Here is a 13837-nt window from a genome sequence, read left to right as displayed (position 1 = left end):
AAACCACAAAAAATACCTCAGGGTGGTATTTTTAATATGAGAATTTAATTTGTAATTTCACAGATTAAGAATTTTGGCTGCATTAATCCTTTTATCAGCTCACAGCAGGTTATTTGCAGCAGCACAACCATAAGGTGATATCCATTGGCAGCAACACGTCTTTGCATAACACCGAACATCAGGAGCAGGGGAACCTTTTGAAGGGGGCAGAATACAGATGGAAAATCGTTAGATTTTTAAAGCAAGCTTCTGCTGAATGCCTCCAGTCACATTTCTGAGTTCCAGAAGGACTGTTTCTGTGCCTGGCAGATAATCATTATGGAGCACAAGCCCAGATGCAAGGCAGGACAATGCCAGTCCTGAACACCACAGGCGGCTCTGTTTGGTGAGGCTGGGATCCCCCTGCAAGCATCCTCACCAAACAAAGAAGTCTTCTGCTCTGCAGGGTGGGGAGATGTTCCCTGTGTGCTGCAGCTACCAGCTTCTGTGAGCCTGCTTCTCTGGGTTAATGTTTCACCTTGGGAAACCCTTTGCTGTTGTAGTTCATTAAATGCAGGGACAGGCACGGGGAGAGCAGAGCAGATGTGTGAACACAGACAGATCCTGTGGCCTCCTCACTACTACACAACATGGCACAGCTCTGCAGTCAGTAGTATTGACCATGGCAGATATATCATAGGGTGGAAAAGCCCGCTGAGATCATCCAGTCCAACCATCAACCCAACACCACCATGGCCCCAAGAGCCATGGCCACAGGTTTCTGGAATACCTCTAGGGATGGGGACTCCACCACCTCCCTGGGCAGCCTGTTCCAATTCCTGACCACTCTTGCAGCAAAGATGTGTTTTCTCATCTCCAACCTAACCCTCCCTGGCACAGTTTCAGGACATTTCCTCTCCTTCTATCACCTGAATCTAGAAAGCAGACCTCAACCTCCACCTGGCTCCAGCCTCCTCTCAGGGAGCTGTAGAGAGCAATGAGGTCTCCCCTCAGCCTTCTCTTCTCCACACTAAACACCCCCAGGTCCCTCAGCTGCTCCTCACCAGCCCTGTTCTCCAGACCCTTCCCCAGCTTCCTTGCCCTTCTCTGGACCTGCTCCAGCCACTCAATGATCTCCTTGGAGTGAGGGACCCAAAACTGACCCCAGCACTCCAGGTGTGGCCTCACCAGTGCTGAGTGCAGGGGGACAATCCCTGCCCTGCTCCTGCTGGCCACACCATTGCTGATCCAGGCCAGGATGCTGGTGGCCTTCTTGGCCACCTGGGCACACCCTGGCTCATGTTCACCTGTTCCTGTATTTGGCCATATCTGTTATCCTGTTGTTTTTAAATCAGAGCTTTTGTAGGACAAACTCCATCTCTGCAGGTCCATTAAGCAATCATGTTTGCTGTGGGGCATTTGCAGGTAAAACCTCAGTGTCTGAACTGCCTTTTTATTTATTTGCTTCCAGTGTCTTCTATTTTTACTGTCCCGAATGTGAGGCTGCAGCCAGAGTCTGGGGAAAGCATGAGAGTCTTTGGGAAGACCAACAGTCATGGCAAAGGTGTCTCCAACAGCAAGCACTGAGCTGTGCTCGCAGGAGAGTGCAGGTAAGGCCCTGCTGCAAGCTGTCTGTGGAAGTCCTCCTCAATTCCGTGCTCCTCAAAGCAACAGGAGACAATCTTCAGCTGAGCCTTTCCCACACTGCTGATGTTGCTGGTGGATTTGCACCACAGTGCTCAGTGTGAGCCTTGTGGGCAGGGTCAGTGGCACTGGCAGGTTGTGCTGGTGCCAGCAGATTAAAAGCTGCCTTCAGTTTGGTCTGGTGTTTTTTCCCCTGTTCAGATGTGGAGACAGCCTCTCAGCTCTGGTGTTAACTTCTGGGGCAGGGACAAGAACTGATTCATGTAGTAGGTTTGGAAATTGTGGTACCAGAAGGATGTTTTGATGGAGACAGTCTCTTGTGTTCAGGTCTGAGCTCCCCAGTTCAAGAGGGACAGGGATATACTGGAGAGTGTCTGAGGGAGGCTATGAGGATGCTGAAGGGCCTGGAACATCTGTGTGAGGAGGGAAGGCTGAGAGCTCTGGGGCTGCCTGAAGAAGAGCAGCCCCAGAGGGGATCTGATTAATTTCTATATCTGAGGGGTAGGGGGCAAGAAGAAGGGGCCAGGCTCTGTTCAGTGGTGTCCTGTGATAGGACAAGGGGCAATGGACACCACTGAAAAGAGCCTGGCCCCTTCCACCCTAACATGAGGAGAAACTTCTTTGGTGTGAGAGTGCTGGAGCCCTGGAGCAGGCTGCCTGGAGAGGTGGTGGAGTTGTCTTCTCTGGAGACTTTCCAACCCCAGCTGGACATTGTGATCCTGGGCAATCTGCCCTAGGTCACCCTGCTTTAGCAGGGGAGGTGGACTGGATGATCTCCAGAGGTCCCTTCCAATTCCACTGTTCTGGGATTCTGTCACAGAAAGGGAGGACTTTGTATTTATAGTCACACACTTGTTCTTGTAGGACAAGTATTTCTGATCTGCATGGCCAGCAGGCCTTGGTGACTTCCTTTGCAGTGATGTCCTTCGTGTTACTCTATGTGAAGTTAGCAGCAACAAACTTACTGGCATGATTCTTTCTTACACATTGACTTTGTGTTTGTGGCCAGATCAGCTGCAGAGCCTGCAGAAGAGAAAAAGCAGCACTGCGGCTGGCCCAGAGAACTTTTCTCAAGGACAGGATCCTGTTTTCTTGTCTGGTGCCTATCTCCAGTTCATTTCTGATGCATGGCAACTGGCCTTCAGCACTGGGCAGAGCCATGTGGAGTGTGGAAGGGTTTAACTGGACAATGGCTCCTGCAGCAGGGAGAGCTGGGTGCTGTTTGAGCACTGCTTGTCTGGCTTTGCACTCTGCCTGCTGGGGAGTAGAGGAGCTGGAGCTGGGATCCTCTGTGCCAGCAGAGTCCCGTGCTGTGTGTGCACTGAGGCTGCCAAACCTTTCCCACCAGACGCTCTTGGTGGGCTGCTGATGCTGAAGAGTGCCTGGCCATGAAAGGCTGTTTGAGCTGCAGTGGGCTGCTAGCCTGGGATGACATCCGAATGAGCAGAGGACAATGTGTGAGTGACAATGACCGGGAGGGAGGCAGGAGCGGGGCCCGGTGCTCCCCATTCTCCCGGGGACACTCACCTCTCCCTCAGGATTATTTTCTCACGTGACTCCTGGGTTAGGCTTTGTCTCAGAGGAAAAGTGGAGCCACTGAAGGGGAGAAACTGAGGTTTTCCAGACAAAGCAGAGGCTTCCAGCTCTGACACACGGCCTGTAACCCAGAGAGACAGCTGGGCTAATGAGAGGCCTCGTTTGCAGCGCTGGGGATGAGCAGAGCGTTCTCCTTGCAGCCAGTCTGTGCACACACAAAATAACAATATCCATCTGAGTAGTGCCCATTCCAGAGGCATCCTCCTGGGAAGCTGCTTGCTGCTATTTTGAGCCTGAAGTTTGCATTGCCAGAGTCTCTACCAAACAAAGAAACTGAACTGGCTCTGGAGGCAACACCCACTGGAGAATGTGCACTGAATGCTCCCAGATTCCTGCCTAAAAATGCAGCAGTGGTTCACAGCTCGGCCCAGAAAAACACACTCAGTTTCCTGCCCCACAAACAGGGTGCATGGGGGGGTCCCACACGCTCCTGCCTCTAAACTGCCCCAGAAAGTCTGAGGAGGAAAAAGCCTCCAAAATTCAGGAAGGAAAAAAAAATTGCCCCAAAAAGGTCTGAGGGGGAAAAGCTTCCAAAAATTCAGGAACCCCCCCATTAAATTCTCCAATAAAGTATTAACTTCTCCAATAAAATAGCTTAGCTTAGATGGATACCCCTGAGGAAAAGCACAACAAAACAAAACCAAAGAAACAAACAAAACCCCCGGGCTCTTTGGGTGTTCAAAGGAGCAGAAACAAACCTGTCTCTCTCCATCCTTTTGTGCCCCTGTGGTAACCCACCCTGTGCTATCTTGGCCAATCTCTGCACTGGGACTCAGTGAGCAGGGGGCTCCCTCCCTGCTGTTGGCACCTGCCAGCAGCTAGCAGGAGCTGTTCACTCTGTACCAGCTCCTCTGGCACCATCTTATGACATGAATTTATAGCAAATACACAGACAATTGTGCATTTTCATGTCTGGCATCTATACTGCAGCCAGACATAGTGGCACTGGGGGAGAAGCTTTTTTACTCAAGTTTGCTCCCTGAAATTTTTCATGATGGGTTGGACTTGATGATCTCAAAGGTCTTTTCCAACCTGGTTAATTCTCCTAACCTCTCCTCTCCAAACCTCTCCGAACCTCTCTGAACCTCTCCTCTCCAAACCTCTCCAAACCTCTCCTCTCCAAACCTCTCCGAACCTCTCCTCTCCGAACCTCTCCAAACCTCTCCTCTCCACTCCGAACCTCTCCTCTCTTCGCCCTCTCCCTCTCCCTCTCCCTCTCCCTCTCCCTCTCCCTCTCCCTCTCCCTCTCCCTCTCCCTCTCCCTCTCCCTCTCCCTCTCCCTCTCCCTCTCCCTCTCCCTCTCCCTCTCCCTCTCCCTCTCCCTCTCCCTCTCCCTCTCCCTCTCCCTCTCCCTCTCCCTCTCCCTCTCCCTTTCTTGGTCACAACCTCTTTTACCTGAAGTTTTTCTCCCCTGGTTTGTTACTGTACAATTGTTTTTGCTCCCTTTCCTGCTGAAAACCACAACAACTTTTTATTTAAAAGTTTGGGGTTTTTTTCCCTTAAATGCTTTTTATTTATGCTTTCTCCCTGAATTTTTTCTTGTGCAATTGCTTTTGTTCCCTTGGGTGTTGAGTTTTCCCCCTGAATTTTGCCTTTCCCTATTGCTTTCTGCTCCCTTTCTTGTCCCTTGTGCATTGCACATGGATTAAAAATGGAGTTAGCTGGCAGTCCACCTGCCTAAGTTGGATTACGAGCAGCACTGGTTATTTGGAGGTAAAGAAAGAGCTGCAGAGGGAGCCTGTCCCTGTCTGCTCCAGCATCCAGCAGCAAGTCATCTGTCACAGCACAAGCCGAAGAAAATCCCAACCACTGAGTCACTGCCACGGCTCTGCCTGCTCCCAGCCCGGAGCCACATCCAGCCTCTGCAGACACTTGGAAATACAGAGGTGTGAAATGCTGCCAGCATTTAAATTAGGTTAAAAAAATGTTATTTATGGCTCGCATCAACAACAACAACACAGCCCAACCACCCCCACGTTCATAACCGTCCCTAGGTGCAGCCGAGCACTTAACGAGCTTGCAGCTCCTAATTAATTCGGCGGAAGGCGTTTGGGCAGGGCGCAGCGATGAGGTATGCATATTGATGGTGGCAAGGAGGGGAAAGAAAGGACTCATCTGTTTGCTGTTTATCTGGTGACATTAGCTGGTGCTCCTCGGAAAATGGCACATCTCGGGGGCACTGCTCCCCCGGCGAGCTGGGGTGGGGAGCAATCAGCAATCACAGCACCGAGCGATCCGCTCTGTCCTGGCCTCATTTTCCCAGCAGGTTTGCGGTGCCGCAGCTGCCGGGGAGGCTGGGAGCGCTCTCATTAGGTAGCTGCTCCATCACCCGCTCCCTGCCTTTCCCTCTTACTCCCCCATTTTCTCTTTCTGTTGCCCCCCCCTTCCTGCTTTGGGAGTGACTGTGAAGATCATTTGGTGGCTTGATTGGCAGGTCAGGATTCAGTCGGAGGAGCAGGTCAGAGGCTGGTTAGCGGGAGCTGTCGGGAAAATGCCAGCAGCATTCCAAATGGGAAGTGTCACGACTTCCAGGCAGGGGGTGCCACCTGGAACAGAGAGCCCCCAGCTCATTAGCAGCATACAGGATGCAAGGCGCAGTGGAGGGAGCAGAGGAGGAGAGCTAATCCCCAGTGGGGACAATGGCTGTGGAGTGGAATTGATTTCATGTCTCATTTGTTTAGCACTGGAGGGGACGGACGCGGCCCTGCTGCCTGTGCGCGGGAGCCGCGCCGGCGATGAGGCCGCTTTGCATAATCTCCAGGTTGAGCTCTGCCTTTAAAGAATGCCAACTTCTTTCTTCCCCCAGCTGTGGAAATGATCAGGTCATGTTGTATTAATTAAACCTGACACACTTGCAAATGGTTTATCTGGGCACTGTCAGCAGTCCCCGGGACAGCAGCGGAGGGCAGCCGCGCGTGATGAGTGCGGGGCAGGGGCTTGTGTCTGGATGCAGAAGGCTCGGTGCAGGGTTGGGGTTTTTGTGCAAGCTGCTGTTGTAAAATCCACCTTTCTGTTGTCCATAAAATTACACCAGAGCTCATTTGCAATGCTGAGTCAGCTGCCTCACATCGGAGCACAGTTTGGGTTGCATGATGCAATTTCATTTCCAGGAAAAAAAACTAGACAGCGTGGATTTACAAATAAAGAGAGGTTCAGTGGCTAAAACCTAATCTGAACCGAAGGCTGCAGGCTCTGCTGCCTGCCATGGGCTCACAAGGAATGCTTCTATAGAACAGCAGCATTGCAAAAGCCTTTTGTCTTCTCCCAGACATCTTGGAGTGCTAGAATTACAGCAACTCTTCATAGCAGAGTATTGTTAAGGTTAGAGAAGACCTCTAAGGTAACCAAGTCAAACCATCTTCATCCCGAGCTGTTTAGCTAGCCCCTGGGAATCAGTGGAATCATGGAATGGTTTGGGTTGGAAAAGTCCTTTAAGCTCATCCAGTCCAACCATTCTCTGATTCTGCCAAGGCTGGGGCTAAGCCATGGCTCTCAGCACCACATCTCTGCCTCTTGGAAACACCTCCAGGGATGGGCATTCAGCCACCTTCCTGGGCAGCCTGTGCCAGGCTTTGAGAGCCCTTCCAGTCAAGAAGTTTCTTCTCAGGTCCAACCTAAACCTCCCCTGGGGTAATCTGAGGCCATTTCCTCTCCTCCTGTCACTTGTTCTTAGGGAGAAGAGACCAAGCCCCACCTGCCTCCAGACAGGAGCTGTAGAGAGCAATGAGGTCTCCCCTCAGCCTCCTCTTCTCTACACTAAACACCCCCAGGTCCCTCAGCTGCTCGTCACCAGCCCTGTTCTCCAGACCCTTACCCTTCTCTGGACCAACGCTAGCCCCTCAATGCTCTCCTTGGAGTGAGGGCCCAAAACTGACCCCAGCACTCCAGGTGTGGCCTCCCCCGTGCTGAGTGCAGGGGGACAATTCCTGCCCTGCTCCTGCTGGCCACACCATTGCTGATAGGGGGTTGAAGAGTGTTCCAGAGCAGGAGCTGGGCTCACTGCAGGGCTCACTGTAGCGCTCACAGCTTGTGTGTAGCAAAATTATCAGAGAACCACAGAATGGGTTGGGTTGGAAGGGACCCTGAAGGTCCAGTCCCAACCCCCTGCCATGGGCAGGGACACCTCCCACTGGACCAGGTTGCTCCAGGCCCCATCCAGCCTGGCCTTGGAACCCTTCCAGGGAGGAGACAGTGTTTGTGGTCTGCATCTTCTGCTGCTTGTAAGGCCCTGGGGCTGCCATCCCCAGGCAGCACTCAGCCTTTGTCAGTAGCACTCCACAGCCCCTGCCCCTGCTCTGCCTTTGGGTTGTTTTTTCTGCTGTGAGAAGCGTGTCAGAGCCCGGGGGGGGCCCAAGCCCCCTCCTTTGTTGGGAGCTTGTCGAGCCCTGCGCTCTGCTGCTTTCCCACCAGGAAGGTCAGGCCGCCCTGGGGCCACTCCATTCTTCGAGCTGCTCCCTCCTGTCTGTCCGTGTGTCTGACAGATTGAAACAGTTGTCTGTGTCACTGCTCCCACTGCTGCCTCCATGCCTCACTGTCCATCAAAGGACTGCAATCTGTGCCACTGGAAGGCGGAACAACATTCATCAGTGGAAAAGCAACTCTGCTGTTTCTCATTTAGAGAAGTGTTGGGGCTGCTTTGCTGAAATCTAGTGGATTTTGTGCAAAACATCTTTGTGAGTTGGCTTGGGAAAGGAAAAAGATGTGGAAGAATGGATAAGACAGCTAGGAAGGGACAAATGGCTGGGGCAGATTGGGTGAATCCCAGCTAGGAAGGGACAAAAGGCTGTGGAAGGAAAGACAGAAAATGGCTGGGGCAGATTGGGTGAATCCCAGCTGGGAAGGGCAGCAAGAGCTGGCTGTGGTAAGTCAGAGCTCAGCTCTCCCCTTTCTGAGACCTTGCTTTCCATTGAGGGCAATAAAATGAGCCATTCAAGGAGCTGGGGTGCAACAGCAGAGCTCTCTTTGTTCCCTCCTATTCCAGTTTAATGTATTTTGATCTGAGGTGTGTACAAAAAGCCTGAAGAAATGGGTGCTGTGCTGAGCCTTCGGTGCTCTCCAGATAATTGAACTAATTAAATCTTTACCAACATTAACACAAGCCCAGCATTCCTTGGACACTGGTTTAATTACTGCCTGAACACGGCCAGCTTCAGCTCAGCAGCTGAAAAGCAGAGTGCTGTGGAATGGGCATGGAGTTTATTGTCCCTTCATCTTTTGATAACGTTTAATTAAAGCTGCCTCTCTGCATTGTGGGCTGAGTGAATGTGCTGCTTTGCTGCCTGAAAGCCAAACCATTCACTTCAGCCATGGTTCAATAATCAAAGCCTGGGCCAAGGTTTGGGCTGTATTGTAGCTGTGCAGATATAATTGCTGCGGTCCTCTCCGAAGGCTTGCTCTGTCTCAGTGCATTTTCTTTTATTTCCTTTTATTATTTTATTTTATTTGGAAAGAACATGAGAGCATCCAGTTTCTGAGTCACTGCTTTCATGTGCCTCAGGCAGGGCAGGTTTGTAAACAGGGAGTGAGCTGCTGAGCAGGGAATCTGAAAGAAAAGAGGTTTTATGTATAATGGGGACACCACAAAATCCCTTCAAAAACAAAAGGGAATCCTCAGCTTTTGAGAGTAATCTACACTCCAATAATGGATCTGATTCTCTTATAGAAAGTTAGCACACAGTGGGGGTGACCTCTGGAGATCATCCAGTCCAACCCCCCTGCCAGAGCAGGGTCACCCAGGGCAGGTCACACATTGGACTCAATGATCTCAGGGGTCTTTGCCAACCAAACCAATTCTGTGATTTTACAGAATCACAGAATTAACCAGGTTGGAAAAGACTTCTGAGATCATCAAGTCCAAGCTATCACCCAACACCATCTAATCAACTAAACCATGGCACCAAGTGCCGCATCCAGTCTCTTTCTAAACACCTCCAGTGATGGTGACTCTACCACCTCCCTGGGCAGCACATTCCAAAGGCCAATCTTTCTTTCTGTGAAGAACTTCTTCCTAACATCCAGCCTAAACCTCCCCTGGCACAGCTTGAGACTGTGTCCTCTTGTTCTGGTGCTGGTTGCCTGGGAGAAGAGACCAACCCCCACCTGGCTACAACCTCCCTTCAGGTAGTTGTAGAGAGCAATGAGGTCTCCCCTGAGCCTCCTCTTCTCCAGGCTAAGCAACCCCAGCTCCCTCAGCCTCTCCTCATAGGGCTGTGCTCCAAACCCCTCCCCAGCTTTGTTGCCCTTCTCTGGACACATTCCAGCAACTCAACATCTTTCTTGAATTGAGGGGCCCAGAACTGCACACAGTTTTATGATATATTATCAGCTACTCTGGGTATATTAGATACCAATAGAGCATAGCATTGAAGAATGGGGTGGGATGGAAGGGCTCCTCTGGGTTTTATGCAGTCTTGCAGCATCCCAAGGAAATAAAGTCCTGCTCAGTGGAGACCCAAACCTCAAAGCCCTGCATGAGTAAATTAAATCTCTTCTGTGCTCTGGGGACTTCTTCATCAAGAGTTTTGTGTTTCAGGGGATTTCATAACTTTGGCTTGAGGTAAACAAATATTCAAATCCCAATTAGAGCAGAAGAGAGGAAATGTGCCAGGTTCAGTTATGAGTGGAGTCAGCAGCCAACAAGTTGGTATCTTCACCATGAAGTTCTGTTCCTGGGATGTGGGAGCCTGGAAAGTGGGTGACCCCACTTAGAGTGAGAGTGGTGAGACACTGGAACAGGCTGCCAAAGGAGGTGGTGGAGTCACCATCCCTGGAGGTACTCCAGAAATGTGTGGCCATGGCACATGGGGCTGTGGTTTCGTGGCCATGGTGGTGTTGGGCTGAGGGCTGGACTGGATGATCTTAGAGGGCATTTTGTGGTAGGACAAGGGGCAATGAACACAAACCAGAACACAGGAAGTTCCACCTCAACATGAGGAGAAACTTCTTTGCTGTGAGGGTGCTGGAGGCCTGCAGCAGGCTGCCCAGAGAGGGTGTGGAGTCTCCTTCCCTGGAGACTTTCAAGCTCCATCTGTGACCTGCCTTGGGTGACCCTGCTCTGGCAGGGGGTTGGACTCAGAGGTCCCTTCCAACCCCCACCATTCTGTGATTCTACTCAGCATTGGTTTTGCCTTTGCTGCATATAATGGAGCTTAGATTTTCACTGAGGCAGTGCAGGGATTTAATCAAGTCACTGCCACTGCCTGCTTTAATGAGGCTATAGAAGTCAGCTCAGGGGCCAGCTGTGCAGCACAGAGGAGAGCAGATCCCTTGGGTGAGAAAGGTGAGTTCTGGTTCTTCTCACATGTGACTGCAGGACAGGCAGGAAAAGCTGCACTGAAGTCAGCAAGGCTGCAGCAGTTTAAACATACCTGGAGGTGAGAATAGAGTCCAGCCCAGGGTGCTTCAAGGCTGAATCAGGGATCAGAGAAAACAGGGCAGCAGGAGGCTGCAGAGGGCAGCTGGCCCTTCCTGCCTTCCCCAGGCAGGAGCAGCTGTGGTTGTGTCACTGATAGACATTTGACTAACCTAATGACAGCAATGCCACCTCCTCTTGGCAGTCTGCTCCAGAGCTCTGCTCTCCTTTACTCTTGACACCAAGGAAGGTTTCCAGCCTTGGCTGCTCCTGCTGCACCTCAGGTCCATGGTCACTGCTCCTCCTTGGCACAGGCATGGAGGACAGCTGAGTCTGGAAAAGCCACTTCAAGCACACCAGCACTGCAGTTTGTGGATGACAATGGGACTGGTTTGGCTCTTGCAGTCTTGGTGAACTCCTTTGGCTGTTTGGAGGAGAGAGGGTTTGGAATTTAGGGGAGCAAGACAGATTGAGAGTGGAAGTTACAAAGGAGGTGGCACATTCCCACCCAGCTGACTGTCTTGGGACAAGTCCTCCAGCACAAGACACCATCCTGGACACCATCCTGTGCAACCTGCCCTGGCAATGGGGTTGGACTGGATGATCTCTAGAGGTCTCTTCCAACACCCCCCTTGCTGTGATCTGTGAACAATGTCATTTCAGCCAAATATTTGATTGTACACAAAATCCAACAAGGGGTTTAAAGTGCAGCTGTGGGCTTCACTGCTGTGAGCAGCTTCATGGCTGAGGCTGTCACCTTGCCATCATATAGAGGGTAGAGCTGGCCTGGTCCAGGTGGTGGCAGTCTGCAGGTGACCACCTTTGCACTGCCTTTGAATCATTGGCTGCATTGGGCTGGAAGAGCCTCTTGACTCTAACTCGAGCCAAGCTGCAGAGAATCACAGTGTGCCAGCTTGGCAGGGACCCAGGGGTCATCTGCTCCAGCCTTTCTAGGGGATGGTGCAGTGCAAATGAGCTTCCCTCACAAGATGATTCCCATGTCCAAGGGGGAATCATTTCCTTCTGGAGTCCAGTGGGCATCTCCCCATCAGTAATTTGTCCCCCATGCCCCCTTTTCTTCTCCATGGGACTCCTCTTCAGCATGGTTCAGGAGAATGAGTGGTCCAATGTCATCTACTGAGCCAAAACCTTGTTGGAAATGGGTGGGAGTAAGCACTGGTGGTGTAGAGCTGGCTGGCCTTGATTCTGGGTTGGCTTGACACTGGCTTAGCCCCATCCCTCTAGCTAATCCTCCTTCCTGCTAATTAATGCAAGGAAGATGTCACCTAGCAAATGGAGCAGTTCAGACCTGTCACTCCTACGGCCTGCTTGATGGAAAATTGGGTCCTTTTTTAATTACTCTTGAAAGGAATAGCAAGCCTCTGGAATGTCAAAGGGATTGTTCTACCAAGCTGCATCGGAGCAGGCTGTGGAGTTGGCTTTGTGTCCACACTCAAGCAGCAATATTTGCCACCAGGGTTTCTTCATTTTTAGTTTTAAAATGCATGTTTTTTTGCAGGCTGCACCTCCTCATGCTGAAAGTGAGCTGCCAGCTTGGCAGAGAATCCTCTGCCATGCTGCTCCGCGTGCTTTCTGGTTTCCTCTGGTTGACCCTGGTTTGGCAAATCCATAATGAAAACCTCAGTGGAGTGACTCGGGGTGGGGGTGGCAGCCTGGTGATTTCACTCTCAGTTGTTGGCTAACAGGGCTCTGGAGATTTTATTTAGCTACAAAGAAAGATAAAGTACCAGAGAAGAATTGAGTCGGTGCCAGCTGCCAGGGTGACAGAGCGAGCGGCTTAGAGGGCTGAGGGGCTTCAGGCGTGCAGGGATTGTCCCTGCCCAGCAGGTAAGGCACAGACCCTGTTGTCTGCAGGCTGCTGCCTGACCCCAGCCATTCATAAATCCCCCAAATTACAACATTCCCTGCTTATCAACAAATGGAGCAGACACTCAGCTCTGCCATTAACCCTTTGCATGTCCCGGCCATGGTGCAGGCAGCTGGGCTGCAAGATGCCTTTCCTTGGCTCAGTCCCTCTCCTGGAAGGTCCTGGGCAGGGCTGGGCTGCTGCAGGCCCTCAGTCACTGCTGGCAGGCTGTGATCTGGGAATGCTTTTGGCATGCCCTAGATGCAGCCTAGAGGTGGCTTCTTCCTTCTTACAGCTCAAGCTGGAGTGTTTGTAACAGGGGACTGGGACATCTGTGTGAGGAGCAAAAGGCTGAGAGCCCTGGAGCTGTTGAGCCTGGAGAGGAGCAGCCCCAGAGGGGTTCTGATCAATGTCTGTTAATGTCTGGGAGGGGTGGGGGTGGGGGCAAGAAGGGGCCAAGCTCTTCTCAGTGGTGTCCTGTGATAGGACAAGGGACAATGGACACAAACTGGAACCCAGGAAGTTCCACTCTAACATGAGGAGAAACTTATTAGATGTGAGGGTTCTGGTGGCCTGGAGCAGGCTGCCCAGAGAGGTTGTGGAGTCTCCTTCTCTGGAGACTTTCAAGCTCCATCTGGTTGTGTTGCTGGGTGACCCTGCTGTGGCAGGAGGGTTGGACTGGATGATCTCTGGAGGTGCCTTCCAACCCCACCATTCTGTGGCTCTGATCCTGTGCCTAGCAGAAGCCCTTGTGACCACAGATGTTTCCATTTGTGTTGCACTCTTGTCACTTAAAGAACTGCTTAAAAACACTTGCCAGGAAAGATGTGCATCATTACTGATAATTTTTTCAGATCAAGTTCAATCCATGAAGGACTTCCCCTGTTGGAGCAAGCCCTGGTTAGCTGGGCAGGAGCACCAGGCAGTGTGTTCTTTCTGATGCTGTGTTGCAGAGCAGATTGTTAGCCTTTTCACGAACTGCTCTGTGCTGTTCTCCCCTGAAGTCTGCTCTGCCTGCCTGCCATTAGCAGTTGTTGTTCCAACGTGCATCTCACTGCAGATCTGCAAACCTGGCAGGTTTTGCCCCTATCTCTGTTACAAATTACTGCTTCATTTCCCATCTCTTCTGTTAGGGGCAGGGCTGACTTTTAGTGGTGTTCTCTCACATGCCACATTTCTCCAGCTCTGGATTCACTCAACTCCAAAGCCATTTCCCCCCAACAAAGCTTGCTGAATCTCCATCATTTTATTACTTTTGATTTACTTTCCTTATGCAGCTTCCCCCCTGATTTGCTGTTTTCCTCCTGCTGCCATAGAAGCCTTCTGTTTGAAAAAGCTCCTCCTTCTGGTGCAGAAGAAATGCAAAGGAAGGAAGTAATGTGAGATTTATGGAGTGAAAA

The 13837-nt window shown here is 51.4% G+C and overlaps 1 protein-coding gene across 6 annotated transcripts in view; it reads left to right on the top strand.

The window, feature by feature from the left end:
- Window positions 1-13837, top strand: part of CDK14 (cyclin dependent kinase 14) — a 116371-nt gene that overhangs the window by 86836 nt on the left and 15698 nt on the right. For all 6 annotated transcript variants that reach the window (XM_068156908.1, XM_068156906.1, XM_068156909.1 and 3 more), the window contains one exon: window positions 1451-1589. In XM_068156908.1, coding sequence (XP_068013009.1) covers window positions 1451-1566 — 116 coding nt within the window. In that variant the 3' untranslated portion in view covers window positions 1567-1589. The remainder of the gene's footprint in view (window positions 1-1450; window positions 1590-13837) is intronic.

This window comes from Melanerpes formicivorus, unplaced genomic scaffold (assembly GCF_026170545.1).
Source record: "Melanerpes formicivorus ecotype bairdi unplaced genomic scaffold, bMelFor1.0.p_v2 SCAF_35, whole genome shotgun sequence".
NCBI lineage: Eukaryota > Metazoa > Chordata > Aves > Piciformes > Picidae > Melanerpes > Melanerpes formicivorus.
This window is presented reverse-complemented; position numbering and strand designations above follow the sequence as displayed.